Raw genomic sequence first — 21,590 nt, 5'->3', positions numbered from 1 at the left:
AAAAACAAATAGTGACGTAAATCAGTGGCTAAAACACAAGGCACGGCGCAATGTGCTGAGAATAAAGGTTGAAGGATATGAACACTACGCATCTCACAGTCCCCGCTCTTCCCAAAGTGTTTTTATGACTTTCCCCATTCACATGCTGCATTACATAACAAGCCTTAAGGTTCTCCCTCCAAACAAATAAACACACGGTTTACTGCACAAGTGTCCTCAGTTTAGAACTTGGGAGCTATTTATAAACTACTCCTGAGATAAGGGAGGACAGAAATAACAGTCAAGGGCAATAAATACATGAGAAAACCAAGTCTGCCGTACCCTAGTTGCTCATTTTCAACGATGACGTTTAATAAAGCCTACCGTTTCAGTGGCATTATTAACCAGCTGTCACTTAGTGAAATTTTGGATTCCACATGCATTGATTAAGGTGAAATACTGGCATCTAAATTAATTGCAGTGATGGGGTGCACAAATAATTTTTTTCTTTCATTAGCCCAGCGCCTTTCTGAATTTTAAAATTAAACGTAACGAATGCCACGAATCACATGCATTTCATGGCGATTAATATTTATAGCCGTCGTCACATCCACAACCGCCACACGTGTATCAGACATTTCTCTGTGCTCTCGCTGAAGATGAAATATGAACACTCACTGGCTGTTATATATAGTAAGCCTTGCAGTGCTGTTACTATTCTCAGCATTGAACATGAGGGGGTGGAGGGACCTTTTTTTATGAACGGAAGGAGACAGCTCCCTTTCACACAATGTTTAGCTGCTCAGTGTACAGTCTAATCCAGTGTTTCTATACAAACCATATAGATATGAAGTTATGAATCATAGGAATTATTAGCCCTGTGATTCACAGGGCTCTTTTTAACATGTATGTGTATCTTACATGTCTAAATGGTATTTATTTCCACAGCCTTATTCATTTATACATCTTTGGTTCTTTCCAAGTTGTTGTTCAAATATTGGTATATTTGTAGTATAAGTTGAATCATTTACCATTATTGAATGCTGGGCTTAGTAACCCTAACCTACAATCAGGTCACAGATTCCACGGTTTTTCTTCCACATAATGTGGATTATTTAGTGATAATTAATTTGTCTAGTTACAAAATGCCAGGTACTATTGAATTCATCAGTCATGTGAAATGTGATTTTGCCTAATTTTGTATGTGAGCTCTTTGTACCTCACCGCATGTGAAAGGTGGGGTCACATCGCAGAGGAATAAAGCAACAATCGTGTAAATGAGGATGTTGTGAGCATTTTTTTAAGATTTTGAACCAATGAGCAGTAAAATGATTTTTAAAAAATTGATTTAGCAGATGCTAAGATCCAGACTGACTTCTAATAATTTTTTAAGGACCTTTCTCAAGTACACGTATACACACACACACACACATTGTATACAACCGCTTTTCCTAAGTGGGGTTGCGGCAAACCGGAGCCTAACCCGGCAACACAGGGTGCAGGGCTGGGGGGGGGCACCCCGGAAGGGACACCAGTCCACCTCAAGGAACCCCAAGCAGGACCCGAATCCCAGACCCACTACAAAGCAGGCCCTGGCTAAACCTGCCGTGCTACTGCCACCCCCTTTATCAAGTATATCACAGTAAATTTGAATTTGGGTTTTTCCAGTAAAAGGCAATGACTTAAACCACCATGCTACCCACTGCTGTCATTTACAGTAAAATGTTGCTGTTTCATTTTGACACAACTGTCACCTTGGTGAATAAGGTGCGTGGGCTGATAACACTACATAGAGTTGGTTCATCGGAAGTCCCTTTGGAGAAAAGCATCTGCTACACACATTGGCCGAAGCCACTTGTCCCAAGCGGGGTCGCGGTGAGCCGGAGCCCAACCCGGCAACAGAGGGCGTGGGGCTGGAGAGGGAGAGGATACACCCAGGACGGGATGCCAGTCCATCACAAGACACCGCAAGCGGGACTCGAACCCCAGACCCACCGGAGAGCAGGACCCAGCGAAGCCTGCTGTGCCGCTGCACCCCCTGTCTCATCTGTTAAATAAATAAATGTAAATGTAAACTGGATTACAAAGAATACACGTCCCTTTCACACTGATCCTTCGGGTAACTCAGCTGGGCACTGAAGGTTCTGTCTAATAATAAGTATTAACACGCTAGAAAAACAAACTCATGACTTAAGTTTAAAAAAGAAAACATTTAAATGACAAATTATATCACTATGAATATAACCGTGTACCTTAAGCGCACAATCTATCGCCTCCTGCCATACGGGAGAAGTGCTTTCTGTTGAGTGCCATTGTGTGTTTGTGTCTCTGTGTGTGAGCATGTATTTTTGTGTGTGTGTGTGTGTGTGTGTGTGTGTGTGTGTGCGTACGTGCGTGTTTGAGGAGCTTGCTGGCGTTGTGGGGAAATACCTGGTCACGATCCATCGATGCTGAGCGCTGCCAGGAACAAAAGGCCCCCTGCAGGCCTGAAAAGACAGAGGAATGGAGAGAAGCCTGTGGATGGTTAAAAAAAAAAACAGCACTGAGCAAAAAACCTGTAAATATAATTTATATACAAATATACAGCAGCAAAGAGAGAATAAGTGACGCACAAATCAGGGAAAGGGAGGTGTGAATCATAGAATTTCTCCATCTTTCCATGTGCAGGATAAACAAAGAGAATCATTGCACTTGTGCGAACGGGAGAATCCGCAGCGTTCATCGACTGCTCGGTGGAAGGTTCGAGCCAGACAGGGCCGGGGCGAGAAGAAAACCGCACGTTCAAAACTCAGGGCAAGGAGACACCTGCATGGAGCCTTGAATTCAAGACCCTGCAGCGAGTGGTAAGAACAGCTGAGAAGATCATCGGAGTTCCTCTTCCCACCATCGACTCCGCATACAAAAACCGCTGCGTCCGAAAGGCCACCGGCATTGTGGAGGACCCCTCCCGTGGACTCTTCGCCCCGTTGCCATCCGGCAGGAGGTACAGGAGCATCCGCGCCACCACCAGCAGACTCCGCAACAGTTTCTTCCCTGAGGCGGTCAGACTACTCAACACCCTGCCGCCTCCCGATGCTCACCTGGCTCCGTCGAACAATTAACTCAGCGCTACGCTGCCCCACAACTGCCTACAGCCCGCAGCCATACCCATGTGGGTCCACGTCATGTCCTGCGTATTTATTTACCGTCTTGCGCTATGTTCTGCGTCGCATCATGGTCTCCAAAGAAATGACATTTCGTTCCACTGTACGCGAGCTGTATAGAGGAATGACAATAAAAACTACTTGAAGTTGCTCTGCCTTTTCTCTAAATTTCACAGCTGTTCATCCCCAGTTCCTACTATCCCTTGCGTCCGACGCCGAATCGCACGCACGTAAGACCGACTGAGAACAAACGTTACTATGGATCTTAGAAGATTACATTATCTAGGCGGTCTAGAAGTCAAGTTTTAAAAAAGAAAACCCCCTGCGAAGGCTTGGCCTGCCCTCTACTGGAACAGCCATAGTAGGAAATGAACCAAATAACTGTTCCGAACTGCACGAGTGTCACGTTGTCAGATGCACCAAGGATCTGTGTAGCGGACCCTTCGCAAGCACTGCGGTTGGTTCAGAGACATCGAAATACAGCTGTCGCTTGCCACAGCATTCCTTTCTTTTACGGTATGTGACGCTACGGGCGGAAGAGCGACGAGAGCCATTGCCGTCACCCTGCAAGCTTCAGTTCCCTGGCTCTGATCAGCTCTCCTCCCCATTGCAGTACTTTTGACAGAAGCAATTATCCAGAACTTACCGCAGTAAAAACACAGTGCAAAAGGGGAAGCAAGTGCAAGTAGCTTGTTGTTGTAAACTGTAAGTTGCACAAAGGTGTCAGGTAAACAACAAATAACACTAAAATAGAGACACTGAGCAATGATCTTTCAGACCGACTGTCCTAAATGAATAATTTAATTTATGAGTCATTTACGTGGAGGTTTTACTTAGAGTGGTTTACTTGTAAGCGCACGTATATAACAGTACGAGAACAGCGCGCTGTAGTACACTGCAGTTACCACTGAGGAAGAAAGCTTTAGTATATGCTGGGAAATGAGCGTTAACTATTTTTCCCGTCATTTTCATCAGGGTGATGGTGATCCTGTGCCTAATATGGAAGAATTTGTCAGGTAGAATATACCCTATCGGGGCAAACATCCATCTTATTCAAGGGGCAATTCCTCTAGTACAAGATGATGATGATGATGATGATGATGATGATGATACTACTACTACTAATAATAATAATACAAAGAGACAGCCAGTAGCATAGATGTTAGAGCTATTGCCTCTGGATCCAAAGGTTGCAGGTTTGATCCCCATCTCTGAATGTAGAACCCTCGAGCTTCTATGGATGAGTGACCCAGTGTAAGTAGTGTACCTAGCAGTGTAAGTCACTGTGGTGAATAAGGTGTGTGGCCTGATAACACTACATAGAGTTCATTGGAAGTCGCTTTGGACAAAAGTGTCTGCTAAATAAATAAACGTAATAATAATCATCAAAGTGACTATGGAAGAAGCGTCATCATTTGTAGTTACAAATATTTTTATAGATTTTGACCAGTCAAGAAAGAACTCATAGACATTAAGGGAGACTAGTGTCAAAAGTGGTCATTAGCAATCGGATTCAGTAGAGCGCATGAAAAGAGAATGGATTGTTAATATTATCTCAGTTTCATTGCTAATTTGTCCCTCAGAGACCGAAATCTCCATAAGAGCAGCAGGCTGTCGATTTCTGTAAACGGTTAAGCGATGACACGGAGTTCATTCACAAAAGCAGCTGACGGAGGGGAGAATGACGAAAAGGAAGCGCACGTGTTTTCACACGCAGGCCCCGACGCACGGCAAGGCACGGCACGGCACGGCACACGCACCGCAGCACGTGCGCGGCGCGTGAGCTCGCGCTCCGTCTTCCAGCAGAATGGAGAGCTTCCTAAAATAAGGCAGACGGTGCTTTTTTTAGTCTGCTCAATTATCATGCAGCCAGTTCCTCCCAGTTCAAAGCCTTTTTCCGTTAAATCTTCACTACTCTGCGGACGCAGGCGGGGTAAAGAGCAGAAGGCCGCTGAAGCGAATGCGGGGCCGAGGCCGTCGCGTGAAAGGGGCGGCTAAATGCGGGACGAAACCCCCCGAGTCCTAACTAAAATTAGCTGGCTGTTCAGATCTAATGGCAGGGCGCACCAAAAATATTGTCTGCGGTGCAGCCAACCGCAATCGCTCTATAGTGCAGAAAAAAAGCACGAGGTCAGAGGAGGACTGAACTTCGCTGCGAAATGAAATGTGGCAGGAATGAGACCGGGATGGACCTCTCCGGCACAGCAGCTGCAGCTGAGAAGCCCCAACGCATCAATTCTTTTTTTTTTTTTCTAATTTTCTACCGTAACTACAGATGCACTTTAGTATTTGGTTGATGCTGTGACTTTACACTTCCTGACACTACCTATCTATCTTAATGAATCTTGCTTTGATGTTGTAATAGGAACAAATCTTGCACCGACTACTTCGGCATGAAAATGAGGAAAAAAGAAGAGTAGAAAAAACAACCAAATTCTCCATAGTTCTTGTGGACTGACTTTTTTTGAGCTAAAGAAAAAGTGCACTCACCACAACCCTGTATTACGAGTGACAATCGGTGATTGATTAGTGATGAGTGATTGGGTAAAACTGTACCACACATCATTACCTGTTGCTTCTGGCATTGGTTCTCAACCACCAGCATTAAAGCATTTTCGGTTGAAATCATTTAATGCAGGGACATTCAGTGCAATTGGTCTGAGGACTTGAGCTAACAGAGGAAGGAACTACGTGCAGTTGAAGATGTGCTTTCTGATGGATATTTTTCTGTTATTAGTCCTGTTGTGTCTCTGCTAATGTGAAGATCTGCTGTCTTTGGCCTCTGTCCTGCCGATGTGGTCATCTTCCCCCTAAAATCAACCGCACAGTGTAGAAACCACCTTTACGTGCATGCTGATTAAAAACACTATGTAATGCAGCAAATACAGATTTTCTCTCCCATGACATGTTACCAGATCTTTTTAAAGGGCCCACAGAGATGTTAAAATAAGACATTCATGATATTTCTGTAACGGGTCGACAGCCCCCTACCCACTACAATGATCCAGATGCTGAAAAATAAGACGTGTGGCATGCCATGGCATGGCATTATGATAGAGTATGGCAGCCTACCCACAGAACATTCATGAATGGAGAGAAGGGTTTTAAAGAGCCATTCATGCAAGCATTACAAAAACATCTTCACGTGTTAATTCATCAGGCTTGTTTCAGTGCTATGAGTATTCCTAAACGCTCATGTGAATTTCGTTACATGTCAGATGTTGTGACGGTCTCAGTGTAACGCCATAATAATATCTCAGTGGTAGTACTAACAAGATTTACAAACTGATTGTGAATATGTTACGGAGATTTAAGGCCTTTGTCTAAAATACTTAGACATAATACTGTATTGAATTCAATAAGCAACTCAGACTCACCTATTTATCTAAAAAGCTGCCCTTGCAATGCTAAAAAAAACATGACAAGCAGTTGAAAACCACAATAATGTGAGGAGAACATGAAGAACGCACAAAGAGAGCTGGAGTGAGACTGGAAGCAGCGCTCTTGGAAATGCGAGGCAAGGACTTCAGCACGGTACCACCCCCACAGTCTTCTAGGTTTGCTGAACTAGTCTAGCTACACCCACATATGCAATTAAAAAGAAATAAATAAAAAACAGACAGATACTGAAGTGTGCATTTTCACAACACATTAAAGATCTAAGATGTTCTTACACAAGCTAACACGACAGGAATGACAACTGACAACTTTCAAATTCTAACTTTGCAAACCTTTGGGTTTTTATTAACCCTAACATGTAGAGAAAAAGTAACTACCTCCTTTTCCATAAAACAATATAAAAATAACAGTCTTTAGCAGAAACTCAGCCAATACCAGAATTCAAGAGATCAACATCTTGACCAAACTGCACATAATTCATACATGTCTCAATATGAATACATATTTATGAATAAATCAGATGTGTGAGTGCTGCCCTACACACACTTTTTTTGTCCTCTCCAGAGGACTCAGCAAGTGTTCTAGTAATAGTTGTTTAGTAGCTGCCGTGACCACATACCATTTCAATAACCTCACCATAAAGTGAAATACAAAGACCAGATTTTGGATAAGAAAAAAACATAATGCTGAATACTTAAAACAAAAAAATTCCAAACCTGACGACTGACAAAAAAATGTCAAAAATATTTTTCAGGAAGAAACTCTGTTACAATCAAAAATTATCAATGTGCAATTGTGAAAATCAAAAGCATTCTTAAGGTTTTCTTTAACAAAAAAATAGATGCACAAGTAATTTGGAAAAATTCAACTTCTAGGATAATTAAGAAACAGACCAGAGAAATTCTAGGTTAAATAAAAAAGTATACCTGAATTTCTTGCTTCTCAAAAAGTCAAACATAATAAAGCCTATTTTATGCTGCAGAAATTTAATTCTAAGCCCATACAAAAATCCTTAATGTATATACACACACAATTCAAAAAATTCAAAGCAGAAAAAATTTGTTGCAAAATTTGTAATTTTCCAGATATCTTCCACTTCTTCTGAGGAAATAATCATGTAAAGATAAGAACATTCATAAAGCTGTGAAGACAGAGTCTTATGCATTCCATCTATTGTGAAATCCTCTAGAGAATCTGTTCAGTAGGTTCTCCCTCTGCCTCTGTTGCCTTGGAATCCCCAGCCTCTTCCACGGCCCCTGTGGAACCCGCCATGTTCTTCTGGAACCCGAGAAAGAGAGCTGAAGCTTAGAACTCACCCACACCACAAAGAATCCCATATACCAATCAAGAAAAGATCATTTACATTTATTCACTTGGTAGATGTTTTTCTCCAAAGTGACATACAAATCAGAATAAAAAGAAGTGAATTTCAGCAAGAGATGAAGAGATATAGAGTCAATTCGTTTAACAGTCCACTGTTATTGTCAGTATACATTACACAAATACCTGTATATAGAATTGATTTGGAATAAATGTCTTATTTACATTTACATTTATTCATTTAGCCAGACGCTTTTGTCCAAAGCGACAGACATCTCAGCAAAAGTACAACTTATACATACTATCTTGCTTCTTTAATTGAAAAATATAACATAATGTAGAGAAAGGTTATGGAGTGGACAGGAGGCCAGGAGAAGTGGATTCGAAAGAGACGTGTTTTACATGAATCATATTGCTAACTTAGTACTTGTCACCTTTTTTACGGTGGTAGAAAGGCTCGACTTTCTCTCGAATTTGCTTTTTTTTCCCCTTTTTCTTACCAAAGCGGAAGTTGCTGATGGTGGCACTATACTTTCCACTGGGGGGATTGTAGATCTGTTGTGCATCCCTTTTAGGCAGTGCAGAGCGTGTCTTCATTTCAGCTCCAGCCCCTATTTCCTCTCCAGACGGTCGCTTCTGACTAGAGTACCAATAAAAAAATAAATAAATAAATAAGAGAATCATGCAAATTCTGGTTAAGATATAGTTTCTTTAAGGTCATTATTTGGTCATGGTTAAGGTGATTATTTGATCCTGTCCTATACAATCCTGTGTTACACTGCAAAAAACAAGACATAAATGTATTTACAAAAAGTGTTGCTGTGTGCTTACTTCAATAAATTAGTGAGTACAGATACTTTTTTGTAGACGGACTTCGTGCCACACATATTGACCTACCCAGTGGCTTCAGTCTTTTGCACTGGTTTCCAGGAGAGACATATAGAACTCTTGTAAGAAGGTGGGTTGTGAAAGAGGTCCTGGCAAGGAAAATAAGCATAATTTAGTAATTTCTTGTCATCCCTTTAACAATACTTCTCCTCCACAGCATCCACACTGCTTTCAGATATTTTTTTCCCCAAGAAATTAGTTCCAAACTTGATACATCATTATTTTGTGACACTGTTAAATAACACCACTTTCATTGTATGTGAAAAAAATAACATGGATATTTCTGTAAAATATATTTCACTGATGAAGGTACTATTACATATTTATAAATTAAAGGTACACCTTTCAGAAAACAAGTATGGAATACACACTATGAAAATGAGAAGCAAACTATTAGAAAATAAAGCAGAGAGAGAAGTTAGACTAACAAAACTTCTATACCACAAGACCACATGGGTTTCATATCATTAAAACAAGACGGAACATATGAACATGCGAAACGGTGAGCGCAAAAAACTCACCTTAATCAAAACACTGATGTTGTTGGTAATCTTCAGAGCCACAACTTTTATTTTATTCTGGAAAAATATACAGAAAGCATGTTCACTAAAGTATGCTTCCATATGCTTCAGATGACAGGAATGTGAGCAACATTAATATAGAAATCTTTTTATATATCACCTCCTCTGTTTTTAATGCATCTCCAGTCTTGCCCTGCAAATCAGCCCGAAGCTGACGGATGTACACTTGCAATCCACGGGCAAAATACTGTAACCTGGCATGCCAAAAATAAGAAGACATTAAGAGATTGTGTCCTTTTTTCAGTCTTCTGACCAGTCTGGGTCTGACCAGTCTGCTTTTGTACTACTTTGTCAATCATTATTACCTTCTACAAATTTTGCAGAGATCTTTTTTTTTTTTTTTTCTTTCAAACTGCTGAAACTAAAACCCAAGAAACATCGAGTAAATGCTGAAGTTACCACTGGTGCAGATAAAAGAAGAAAACATTGCTAAGTTTTCTATAAAGTAAACAGTTACACATAATAAGTGAATAACTTAGGCCCAAGAGTGCATTACCAGTGCTTAGAAGCAATAGATCAATGTAATGCTTTCTGAGCTACCGTTAATAAAGGTAACTCATATCACGGCACTTGTTGCACTAAACTAGAATACTTCTTGAAAAACTCTGTAAATGTCAAAAAATTACATTCTTCTTCCATAGTTCAGCTCAGAGCTTCCTCAAGGGCTTAATCAAGTACAGAACTGAGGAAGAAAACTGAACCAAAAATCAAAAAAAAATCACAGGTTTCAATACAAGGATTAGAGCTAACTTCAAAACACACAAAGACTGACAGTCAAAGTTGGAATATACCTTATCTTGAAATCCTTCAACTGTTCTGTGTTGACTTTATGAATGAGGAAGTCTGGTTTTTTCTTCCCTAGTTGATGGAAACTGAACAGGAGACACTCAACACAGCTGAACTGCAGCTTTGGCTCCTTGTCAACTGCAACATTCCCATTATCTGCCCCCTCTGGTGGAACAGGCATGTACTCCTGTGCCAAAAATCAGAGGGGAAACAAAGACCAAACTCAGACTTTTCTGTTTATCGTTTACATTTACATTTATTCACTTAGCAGACGCTTTTCTCCAAAGCGACTTCCAATGAACTCTATGTAGTGTTATCAGCCCACACACCTTATTCACCGTGGTGACTTACACTGCTAGATACACTACTTACAATGGCTCACTCATCCATACATCAGTGAAACACACTCTCTCTGTGTCATTCACACACTATGGGGGAACCTGAACAGGATGTCTTTGGACCGTGGGAGAAAACCAGAGCACTCAGAGGAAACCCACACAGACACGGGGAGAACATGCAAACTCCACACATACTGAGCGGGAATCGAACCCACGTCCTCTCGCACCACCCAGGCGCTGAGAGACAACAGCGCTACTCCGTGCTGCCCCAAAACTGTCCATTTTCAATTACAGGCACAACCAAAGTTCAAACTAAACAAACTAATAAGCAGCTGAGAAGCTTCCATGTTTCTCAGTTCATTATCTTTTTTTTAATAGCAGAGCTGCAAAAGAAAATGTGAAAATTTCAGGGCTTGAGAAAATTTCTATCATCATAATCCATATAATGGATTTTAATTCAGGCATCTTACACACTGTAAATGGCCTCTTACCAAAAGCTTTCCAAACAAAATCATCAAGTTGGACTCCAATTTGTCATGATCGCCACAGAAGGGAGACATTTCAGCCAATAGCTTAAGGACCTGCAGTAAGCAAAATACCATTAATTACTTAAATCCTATAAAACCCATATAAATATTTGCAGCAGCATCACTTCTTTCCTCATTTAAGACATTGCACTGACCTCCAGCTGGATGTCCAGGTCTGCCACAGGGCTGGTCAGCATACTGAGACTGGGCAGGACATTACAACAGAAGTGTGTCACAAAGCGCGTGGAGTGAACATTTTTCTGTGGAAGGGAATTGCTGAAGTCAAGAAAACAGCCATCTTAATCTCTGGCTGACACCAGCAACCTGAAAACAGGGGTGACACAAAAAGGTCCTGATGAGGGAAAACACTCACAGAGAAGAGGGGCAGCACTTGGCGGGTGCACTGCAACAGCCGGTCCACACTGTCGGTGTCAGAGGGGTCCAGTGTCTGATCCAGGAAGGCCTGATCCGCCACCAGCTCCACCAGCTGCTGTCGGCCACTGACAGTCTTCAGGCTCTTCAGCCCAGAGAGGATCTGCATGAGCAGCACAAACTCCTCCCCTGTAACATCCTCCAATACCTGGAGCATGGGAAAGAAGCATTTGGATCACTTTCATCACCATCATTTTCTTCTGCCACCTGTTCCTGGTGAGGGATGCGGTTCTGCAGATCAGTAAAGCTTCTAATGATCACTGAAAAAAGTTATTCAGAGCTTCATGAAGACACGCACACACACACAGTTTGAAACCGCTTGTCCCGAGTGGGGTCGCGGGGAGCCGGAGCCTAACCCGGCAACACAGGGCGTAAGGCTGGAGGGGGAGGGGAGACACCCAGGATGGGATGCCAGTCCGTCATAAGGCACCCCAAGCACGACTCGAACCCCAGGCCCGCCAGAGAACAGGGCCCGGCCAAACCCGCTGCGCCACCACACCCACCCCAAGGAGATGCAAATCATATTCAGAACAGTGTCCCTGTACCTTGAATTAATGGATCTCATTTATTTATCTGATGCTTTTCTCCCAAGAGACTGTGAGCTTTATATTCTAAGGTACTTGGAATTATTTACCCACTGATACAGCAGGGTAATTTTTGCCAGGACAATTCAGCTTCATGAAGGCATGTCAGTAAAAGCAGTTATGAAAAATTATTTCCTTACAATGACATTGTGGTCTTCTTCTGGATATTACGCACAACAGCTAAATGTGACATTCATATTCCTCTACAAAACAGTATTTGCTGACCTTCTTGGACTCAGTGAAGATGTAGTCCTCCGCCTCTTTGGTTATGATATCCTCAGGCAAGGTCTTAAGCTTGGAAGACAAGAACTTGATGGCTCTCTCCCGTACAATGTCCTCACCTTGCAATATCTGTGTGAAAAGACCTCCCAGCGTTCCTGAAACAGCACAGAGGAGGCAAATAAAACCATTCTATCCTAAATCACCAAAATGTACAGAGCAAGGGAGGAGGAATTTCTTCCTGGAAAGGAAGAAAGCAAAGGAAATGCAGAAGAACCAAATATGAGACACCCACCCTTTGCATCAGTCTTGAAAATGGAGAGCAAGGCACCGTTCACTTGGTTAAATTCGGCAGCGTCATCTGGAGGAACCACATAGTACACAACAGCAGCATCCTCAATACCCAAATAAATCACTTACAGGGCACTATGTACTGTCAATTTCACGACAAATAAAAACAGACTAAAAGTTTAAAGGATAAGCAAAGTGATTGAGATTTACATCAATTAAGGTGAGGTACTACACACTATAGGACGATATTTTTACTAACTAACTATGTATTTAATCTATAAAGGGCTGCATTCTCTGAAGTTCTGACACGGAACTCTTCTGCCGGCATCTTCCAAAAGAAAACCCAAGTCATGACAAACAATTATCATTTCACAGTTTGAAGTATGAAAGAGATCATGGTGGAATGGATTTTTTCCCCCCTCTGCAGTTATTGAAATCCATATCATCCGTAAGAGACTGCAAGAACCTGTCTGCAGTAGCTGGGTCAGTATGTCAGCCACCCTGGGCAGATTCTCTCCTGCAGCAAACTGAGGCAACTCCTTGATGGCCTGTCGTCGGATCTGGAGTGAGGGACGGGAGAAAAAAACGGACAAGGAGAAATTCATCATCCACAGCATTTGAAAGAACTCAAACTATTATTACAATTATTATTAATGTTGCTTAACTGGTATTTTTCTCCAGTGGGACTTACAGTATTTGCCTATTTATACAGCTGGGTAGTTTAATGTTGCGATTCGGTTCACAGAACCTGCTCAGAGGTACTGCGGGTGAAACGGGAGCGGACCTCATCCCAGCAACCTTCAGGTTATGAGTCCACGCTATTAACCACTATGCCAGATAGCATTCTTACGTTAACAGTAGCTCAAGACATTATATCCAGGAGTAAAACCTGTACCGAGACATCTTCATCCTCACACAGGTCCAGCTGTGTGTTGAGGGCTGCGTCCGCCAGCTCTGGGAAACACCGGAAGAACTTGGGAATGAACTGAGCCGCCAAACACTTCTCCTTCGGACCCCCTTTCACTCCATTGAGGATCATCTGGTATGCATTCCGGTGCTGCAGAGCAGAGGGAAACATTTCCGACCGCAACTTCTAAAACCGCCTTTCTTTGTCTTCGAAGAGTGTGTGGAGGAGACAGCATGGAACCGCCAAAGACAAGCAGTGTGTTCCTTCACGTTAATAAGCAACTAATCAACATGAGTTTCGACTGCAAGAATGCTTATGCGCTTCTGCACTCCAAATCTGACACCCGTTTATGCGAAACTATCGGCAAATACCTTTAAAATGGACACACGACTACTTCAATGGTTCACAATACTTAAGAGAACACAGCAAAGCAGGACATGTGCAAAATCCAAATTTGGTCCTTATAAATGCCAAGGCCTCATATGTTGAAGGAGGTACAGTAAATGAAATTGTCATAACTCAAATGGGTATACCCTGGTACCCCGGGGCATAACCGTAGAACTAAAGTGGGAAGCAGAGGGAAGTGTAGCGGGGGGTGCAGTGGTGCAGTGGGGTTTGATCGGCTCCTGCTCTCCGGCGGGTCTGGGGTTCGAGTCTCGCTTGGGGTGCCTTGCAATGGACTGGCGTCCCATCCTGGGTGCGTCCCCTCCCCCTCCAGCCTTACGCCCTGTGTTGCCGAGTTAGGCTCCGGTTCGCCGCGACCCCGCATGGGACAAGCGGTTTCCGATGGTGTGTGTTGTGTCGTGTTTAGAGCTGTCACCTTGTAGCCTGAAGGTTCTGGGTTCACATCCCACCCCTGCCATAGTAAACTTGATCATTTTACCCAAAACTGGTACAGTACACATACCATGGTGCATAAATGGGTAAACAACTGTAATGCTGATTATATAACAGTCTAACTAAGTCACCTTGGACAAAGGCATTTGATAAATAAAGGTAAACTATTCTATTGACAATAAATTACTGGATGTAAACATGGCTCCACCATCATGGCATCTCCTACACAAATCAGTCTGATGAGAAAAATATCAATTTCAGTCCTAGAAACAACTAAAAATAATTCTTAAGAAGAAGTGTGAAATATAATCCACGCCCTAAATGTTCAGGTAACTTTTAAAAGAAAATTTCAGTCGTATATGTATTAAGTACTTAGTATGTTACATGAAAAACACTGTCTAGACTAGTCAGTGCTGTGTGTTTACTACTACTAGTACTAGTGTCCTCACAGTAACAGCCCATAAATTTACCACAGTTCAAGAGGAAAACGGGCTTCTACAGTTCCGTCCGGGTCCTGCTGGACACCTGAGCTTATCGATTACGCGGCTAGAAACGGAGGTCTCGTGTTCATAAAGTTATCAGCGAGCACGTGCACGCTCTCTGTCGGGCGCGCGCACAGCGGGGGGTCTAGTAGTAGCAGCACCTGCTCTAGATTCTTGTCTGTGGCTTCAGCCAGGACCCAGTAACAGCGGTACAGCTCCTCCACACTGACCGCCATGGCACCAACCAGCTCCAGTTTCCTCTCCCGACGGGGAAAAAAAAAAAAAAAAAAAAAAGCCTCTTTTTTTTTTATTTCTTTCCGTTCAGACAGAAAATAAAGGTGGGACAGCCCCGCAACGCGGTACCCCTGCTGGCGTAAGCTTTGACAACAAGCTCATCCAGGGCGGGAAGCGCGGTCTCAAAATATCGCATGTGCGCATGCTCGAGCGCAGCGCACACCAGGAAGTGGGGCGTCACGTGTGGCGTCTTACGTCACTTTTTATACGTTCACGTTTTCCACACTGTTCTGCTTGACGTCGCTTCGACGCGTAACGTCTGTGTGCTGGAAAGGGGTTAAAAATCGAGAGAAATAATAGCATTATGTAGCCTGCTGTTATTTGTAACTGGCATATACCCTAGCTAACATATCCGATGGTTTCAAGTCTTGCAAAAGTAGGTTAGTTCAAAACAGAACCAACAAATGAAGGAAGTATTATATAGCAAGTAAAGCTGTGGTTAAGGACATGAAGTCTGACCTACAAGTATGTGCGTGGCACTGCTCCTCAGACTCTAATCTATTCCTACTATCCACTACGATAGTGTAGAAAACTATTATACAGGTCCAATAAGACAACGTAAAAGCTCTTGACTCTCTTGGGCATCCGTTTAACCTCTTGATTACCTTTTAAGTAATACAGCATCAATAAATATAATTCACTCACATTGTGTACTAGTCAGGAGCTATATTTTTTTTTTAAAATACCTATATAACAATTCCTAGAGACGCCCTGAAGTAAGACTTAGATGCTGCTAAAATCCCCGTAGCTTCCTCTGGTTAAGCGGATCCCGCACCTTGCAGGACGAGCTTCTCCCCGTGTCGACGCAAGGGGGCGCTGCTGTATTGCCCATTTGGCCCCGTCGACGACGTTCAGTGGAGAGGAGCACAATGAATAAACGGTTCACGGCAACAAAGGGGCCCACGTGCGGGCTTTCGTAGCCCTCCCTTGTCCAAGCCTCGTAATTCGGAAGAAAGTCACTGCGTGGAAAAGCTGCAGAAACATACACCGCTGTGACGCCCGGCGGGCTGCACGCGCACATGTCCACGCCCAATACCCCCCCGTGCTCGCTCGCCATCCACTCTGCCTCAAGGGGGCGCCACGGAGCCCGGCAGCATTTCAAAGAAAACCTTCCGCGGACTTCGGAAGACTCTCGCACAAGGTGGGTAAGTGATGAACAAATAAATAAGTAAATACTTATGATAAACCTCCAACACCGGATTCAGTCGTTAGAAATAGTGACAAATGTGTTTAAGTTACTTGTGGAATGCGCACCTCAGCCACACATAGAATATATAATAATAAGCCCAGTCGTCCTGGACTTATTAGAAATGTAACTCCTCCGTTAGAGGCGCGTAAGATGCGCTTCTAGTGTAACTGCGATTGTGTTTGCGCTTCTCCTCCTCGCTGCCCGCTCTTGAGTCGGCAGTGAAAGCCGTCTGAGCCCATGACGGCTCGTGAAGCGACTCGTTCTTGTCCTGATCGTGGACTTCATTGCATCACATTACCTTTAATTAAAATAAATAAAGAAAAAAAAAATCAATCAATCAGTCCTCGCTGGATTTCAACTTGCTTTGGCAGAAAGACGTGACTTTAATTTGTGGGCTAAGTGCTTTTCGCTCGTTTTCAAGGTATCGCATCGGGGCTGGGTTTCAGTGGGAAGCCCTTGTGTCACAAGTTGTGAGTTACTGTAAAAAAGGGAGTTGGGGACATTTGCGCGAAGGGAACCGGTGAGATCGATCGATCGATCGGTACGAGCGCCGCCCAGCTGCAGCCCCACGTCGCGCCTTCATACGGACACAAGGTAACGGTTTCACCGCTTGCGCAGGGCTGAGGAAGGCTCTCGAAACTCTTTGTGGAAGCTCGTGCTGGCTGTATAAAATGTGGGGGTGTCCTGACACCAGCTCAGCATGCACACTGACAGAGTGAAAAATTACATTTCTGCACTCTGGTTGATGCTCAAGAGCTTCGCTGCTGGTTGCCGAGAGGACTGTTCGAAGCCCCCTTCTAAGAACTAAACAGCACTTGTCTGTTTCCTCACAGTCATTAATCACATGAGATTTCACAAACACGAAAAGGAAATAATGTCCTATACCACATTTATTCATTCATTTCGCTGACATTTCTTTCCAAAGCATGATGTGAGGTTTGTATATTTAAACTATTTATAAATAATAGAGGAAACTGGTGGTGTTCGTAGTTCGGGTTGTTGATCCAGATGTCCAGGTGTTCCCCGAGCTTGGCATTTAGATTGCAAACGTTTCATCACCAGTCGAGGTGACACCTTGACTGGTGATGAAACGTTTGCAATCTAAATGCCAAGCTCGGCGAATTGGTGATGTCATGATCATGCTGTCACTTTGAGACTGGGGATCAAACACAAATTGGTGATGAAACGTTTGCAATCTAAATGCCAAGCTCAGCAAACACCTGGACATAATCTACTTATCGTTTTACCTATTTATATAGCTGTATAATTTCTACTGTATTATTTCAGGGTAGGAACCTGATCAAGGCTCTTAAAGCAAGAGGTGGGATTTGAATTTGGACTTTTGAAGTGCTGCAGTTCCGAGCACCATTCTACCTGCCAATAGTTAATTATTGGTACGTACCTGAGGATGCGATCTTGTAAAAGACAAGCACTGCAGTCGAAGCAAGTACTGACTTCAGATGAAAATCGCTGGGAAAGGGTCTGTTCATGTGTGAATATGTCCGAAGTTAATGCCTTGTTTCAAGAAAATGCACGGCTTTTTTTTTTTTTTTTTTTTTTTTAAGCGTATGAAGTGGTTGCTGCTTCTAGAATGCACATCTGATCAACCATGGATCACCTTTGATGCCTTCTGAGGTGAGCGCGTATGTGTCTAATACTTGGTATTTGAAACGCGTTCAGAAATATAGAAACATTTCTTTCTTTGAACATTGCGTACTGTAGCCTCATACCTGATGACAATATCCCATAATGCACATTTACATTTATTCATTTAACAGACGCTTTTCTCCAAAGTGGCATACATCTCAGGGAAAAGTTAATTTACACTTTAGTTAATGTACAGTTTAGTTGATTCCTGACTGGCTACTGTAAATCACTCTAGCTGAGTGTTTCCACCGTTTCAGAAGCTGAAAATGAGCCTGTCCTACCAGGAGGTGGACAGCCTGGAGGGAGCCTCCTGTGTGTCCGAGCTGTCCAGTCGCACCTCTGGCCTGAGTTCCACTGGGAGCTCTGCAACCCTCCTGTCCTCCTTGAGCCTGCAAAAGAAGGTGGACCCTCAAGGATACGATGTAGAGTTCGATCCGCCGCTGGAACTCAAGTACAAGTGTCCCATGTGCATGCTGGGTCTCCGGGCAGCTGTGCAGACGCCCTGCGGACACCGCTTCTGTCGCGGCTGCATCGAGAAGTTTATCCGGTGAGAAGCTCTTGGGGTATTTTTCTGCTATGCTGACACTACCACTTAGTTCTGCCTGAGTGGCTTACAGCTTCACTCATTTCGAGATGTGTGTATCTCACCGGAACCATTTTCTCAAGGTTACGACAGTGGAGCCCCCTATTTGTTTCCCCTGACCCTTGACCAGTTTCACTTGGGATTAAGTTTATATATATTTAAGCATGTTTGTAATATGTTGTATACAATTTTTTGAGGACAAACTGAAAACATAAAGGCCAGCAGCTACATTTGATATATTTTAAGCACTATTCTAGCTGCTGTGCTTTCACATTGTTTTGACCTGTCCTTACCCCTCGACATGCCCACCTGTCTACATTCACAGTGATTCGGGTCCCCGATGCCCGGTGGACAACGAGGAGCTGCAGGAGGATCAGCTCTTCCCAGATAACTTTGCAAAGCGTGAGATTCTGTCCCTCACTGTGATCTGCCCCCACGAGGACTGCGACCAGAGGATGGAGCTCCGCAAGCTTGACGTAAACACTCGTGCAACTTCTGCTTGTGCTCCGTCGATGGAGAAAAGTGCCACTTCTGCATTTGGCACTAATGTCCTTTGACCTGCCCTGCGCAGGGTCACAGGGCGCTCTGCCAGTTTGCCCTGGTGCCGTGCCCAATGTGCCAGGACTCGGTGAGGAAGAACCAGCTGGAGGAACATGCTGCACAGCACTGCCTGCGCTGCCTAGTCTCCTGTCCCAACTGCGCACAGATGTTCATTTACACAGAGAGAAAGGTGTGACCCTTTGACCACTGTTACAAAGCATATATTAACATTTACATTTATTCATTTAAGTGATGCCTTTCTCCAAAGTGTCTTACACCATTAGGCTTGTATACTTAAGCACTTACATTCACATTTCTATTCATTCGTTCAGCAAATGCTTTTCTTCAAAGTGATGTACATCTTCGAGAAAACAGAAGTACATTTTGCCAACAGATGGAGAGATACACGTGAAGACACTCAAAGTACAGAGCAGTCAGTCAGTCCAATGCCGCATTTTTTTCCAGCATACATTACCCTAGTAGCTGTATATGGAATGGATCAGATGTTTACTTAATTTTAACAGATAATATAGTGGAAGTTTATGGATAGTAGATCAGAAGAGAAGTGGGTCCAAAAGAACTGTCTTTTGAGACCATTCTTGAATGTTGAGAGGGATTTGGCGGTTCTGAGTAGAAGCGTTTGCCCATTTATAAAGCTGGATAAATTTTACTGGAGCAATTCAGGGCAAGTATCTTGATCAAGGGTAATGCAGTGGGAGCAGGGATTTGAATTCAGATTATTCAACTGCAAGGTGACAGTTCTGACCACCACGCCACCTGTAGTCCCCCTATTTGCACAGTGTGAGTGGCTGTGATATTCAAGTCCTACATCTGAGGGCCATCACTAGGTTGTGTTGCTTACCTAGGTTCACGAGCAGCTGTGTCCTCTGGCCGGTGTGGTGTGCGAGTACTGTGGTGTGGAGCTTATTCGGGACCAGGTGAGGAGAAGCCAATTGCTGTCTGCTTGCGTCTCTCAAGTGTCCATCATTACTAGCTGGTGTTTTGTTTTGTTTTTGTTTTTGTTTTTTTCCTCTGGAGCCTTCCTGATGTTTTCAGAAATGTATAGCAGTTTAAGTATTAATTGAGAAGGGGAAAAATTGACATTTGTCTATTTGTTGTTTAGCTGGTGTCACACTACAACACCGATTGTCTTAAAGCTCCTGTCGCCTGTCCCTGCAGCAGCTTCGGATGTCAGGAAAAGGCAAGATAAACCTCTCCCACTAAGTGCCTGTCTCTCACACTCTGAACAGAGACATGTTGTCACTTTGCACTGTCCTGACTCGATGTGTCCCGCATTGCAGATGCAGCGCAGCGCCCTTGCACAGCACATGCAGGAGTTCACACAGATCCATATGCGGCACATGGCAGACTACCTGCGCAGCCAGAGCAACGGCAGCAGCGTGCCAGCACCTCGGGAGCCCACGGACGGCAGAGGGGTGGCGAGAGCTAGGGGTTCCTGTGAGTGCAGTCAGCAGTGGCAGGACCTGCGCAAAATTATGCTGGAGCTGGAGGCCAGGCTGGTGCTGCAGGACCACCAGGTGCGGGAGCTGAGCATCCGCAACACCACACAAGCCGCCCAGGTGGCAGATTTGCGCAGACGACTGCGCTGCCTGGACGAGACGGTGCGGGAGCTTGAGGCACAGCAGTGCCAGGGGGTCTTCCTGTGGCGGGTGGAGGGATTCTCCGCACTTCTGCGCAGCCAAGAGGCAGGCCAGCCGGTGGTCATCTATAGCCCTGCCTTCTACATGGGTCGTCCAGGGTACAAGCTGTGCCTGCGGCTGCACCTGCAGACACCCAGTGCCCCATGCTGGGCGAACTACATGTCCTTGTTTGTGCACACCATGCAGGGAGCGTTTGACAACCAATTGTACTGGCCACTGCGGGGCACCATCCGGCTAGCCATCCTAGACCAGGCAGAGGGCCACCACTACGAGAGAGTGATGGAAGCTAACCTGGACCTGCACGCTTTTCAGAGGCCCGTGCTCCCCTGCAACCCCAAGGGCTTCGGCTACGTGACTTTCCTCCACCTCCAGGTGCTGCAGGAGCACCAGTACGTGCAGGACGACACCTTGCTGGTGCGCTGCAAAGTTACTCCCTATTGTGCCCCCAGCCTGCAGCAGGACACCTTTCAGTCACGTGACGCCGAAGTGTCTCTATGATCTCCACACCAAGAAGAGGTGCAGTGCAGGAAACGAACAGCTCAGATTTAAAACAGTGCAAAAGCTTGATGTGCCACAAAAAAGTAAAATTTTATACCACAGTTAATGAGATTTGGACTCTTCAGGGTCTTAATAACAAAATTATTCCTTATCATTCCTGCTGTCACGTCTTAAAGAATATTCACCAGACAGAATTCTACTTTATGTATTTTAAGGTGTTGTTCTGTACCTTTCAAAGAAAATAAAAATATCAATAACACATTTACTGATTTAGCAGACACTTTTTTCCAAAGCATCTTCCAGTGAGCGCTATGCAGTATTTAACTGACACCAAGGTGACTTACAATGCTAGATACATCAGTCAGTCATCCGCAGCACTGCTTGAAAGTTCATGAACCCTATGGGAATGGTCGTTATTCTTGTATAAAATATTAACAAACTTCTTGAATGATTGACTTTTTGAAT

At 43.9% G+C, this 21,590-nt stretch overlaps 2 protein-coding genes across 8 annotated transcripts; one reads left to right on the top strand and one right to left on the bottom strand.

Annotated features, from left to right (window-relative positions):
* Positions 1 to 7,468: 7,468 nt before the first annotated feature.
* LOC108934701 (apoptosis inhibitor 5-like) lies at positions 7,469 to 16,032 on the bottom strand. 2 transcript variants are annotated; one of them, XM_029256457.1, is made up of 14 exons: positions 15,783 to 16,032; positions 13,383 to 13,544; positions 12,954 to 13,047; positions 12,492 to 12,557; positions 12,203 to 12,354; positions 11,335 to 11,541; positions 11,117 to 11,221; positions 10,926 to 11,015; positions 10,102 to 10,283; positions 9,411 to 9,504; positions 9,251 to 9,307; positions 8,739 to 8,818; positions 8,342 to 8,481; positions 7,469 to 7,799 (listed from the first exon to the last, which is right to left on the bottom strand). In XM_029256457.1, the coding sequence occupies exons 1-14, from the start codon at positions 16,026 to 16,028 to the stop codon at positions 7,720 to 7,722; spliced, it is 1,755 nt and encodes a 584-aa protein (XP_029112290.1). In that variant the 5' UTR covers positions 16,029 to 16,032; the 3' UTR covers positions 7,469 to 7,719. The 2 variants fall into 2 exon arrangements, with proteins under 2 accessions (XP_029112290.1, XP_018608265.2); XM_018752749.2 differs by lacking the exon at positions 15,783 to 16,032 and adding an exon at positions 14,875 to 15,159 and having other exon boundaries at positions 7,470 to 7,799.
* A 50-nt stretch (positions 16,033 to 16,082) lies between these two features.
* On the top strand, positions 16,083 to 21,379 carry LOC108934700 (TNF receptor-associated factor 6-like). 6 transcript variants are annotated; one of them, XM_018752745.1, is made up of 10 exons: positions 16,089 to 16,152; positions 16,618 to 16,790; positions 17,484 to 17,590; positions 17,762 to 17,831; positions 18,101 to 18,390; positions 18,752 to 18,902; positions 18,998 to 19,156; positions 19,833 to 19,904; positions 20,090 to 20,167; positions 20,268 to 21,379. In XM_018752745.1, exons 4-10 carry the CDS (start codon positions 17,820 to 17,822, stop codon positions 21,123 to 21,125), a joined length of 1,620 nt encoding a protein of 539 aa, XP_018608261.1. In that variant the 5' UTR covers positions 16,089 to 16,152; positions 16,618 to 16,790; positions 17,484 to 17,590; positions 17,762 to 17,819; the 3' UTR covers positions 21,126 to 21,379. The 6 variants fall into 6 exon arrangements, with proteins under 6 accessions (XP_018608263.1, XP_018608261.1, XP_018608264.1 ...); XM_018752744.1 differs by having other exon boundaries at positions 16,111 to 16,148; XM_018752748.1 differs by having other exon boundaries at positions 16,093 to 16,790; positions 18,128 to 18,390.
* The last annotated feature ends 211 nt before the right edge of the window (positions 21,380 to 21,590 follow it).

This window comes from Scleropages formosus, chromosome 11, assembly GCF_900964775.1.
Source record: "Scleropages formosus chromosome 11, fSclFor1.1, whole genome shotgun sequence".
Lineage (NCBI taxonomy): Eukaryota > Metazoa > Chordata > Actinopteri > Osteoglossiformes > Osteoglossidae > Scleropages > Scleropages formosus.
Note: the sequence above shows the minus strand (reverse complement) of the source record. Positions and strands in the feature narration are given on the sequence as shown.

Excerpts from the sequence above, each read along its gene's own strand:
- LOC108934701 (XM_029256457.1), bottom strand. The coding sequence starts at position 16,028 with ATGTGCGCGTGCAGCCCGCCGGGCGTCACAGCGGTGTATGTTTCTGCA. Across the intron at positions 12,558-12,953 it reads GACCCAGCTACTGCAGACAG|ATGACGCTGCCGAATTTAAC; the intron begins GTTCTTGCAGTC and ends TGGTTCCTCCAG. Across the intron at positions 9,505-10,101 it reads TTGAAGGATTTCAAGATAAG|GTTACAGTATTTTGCCCGTG; the intron begins GTATATTCCAAC and ends TTGGCATGCCAG.
- LOC108934700 (XM_018752747.1), top strand. Across the intron at positions 19,157-19,832 it reads TCATTTACACAGAGAGAAAG|GTTCACGAGCAGCTGTGTCC; the intron begins GTGTGACCCTTT and ends TTGCTTACCTAG. Across the intron at positions 19,905-20,089 it reads TGGAGCTTATTCGGGACCAG|CTGGTGTCACACTACAACAC; the intron begins GTGAGGAGAAGC and ends TTTGTTGTTTAG.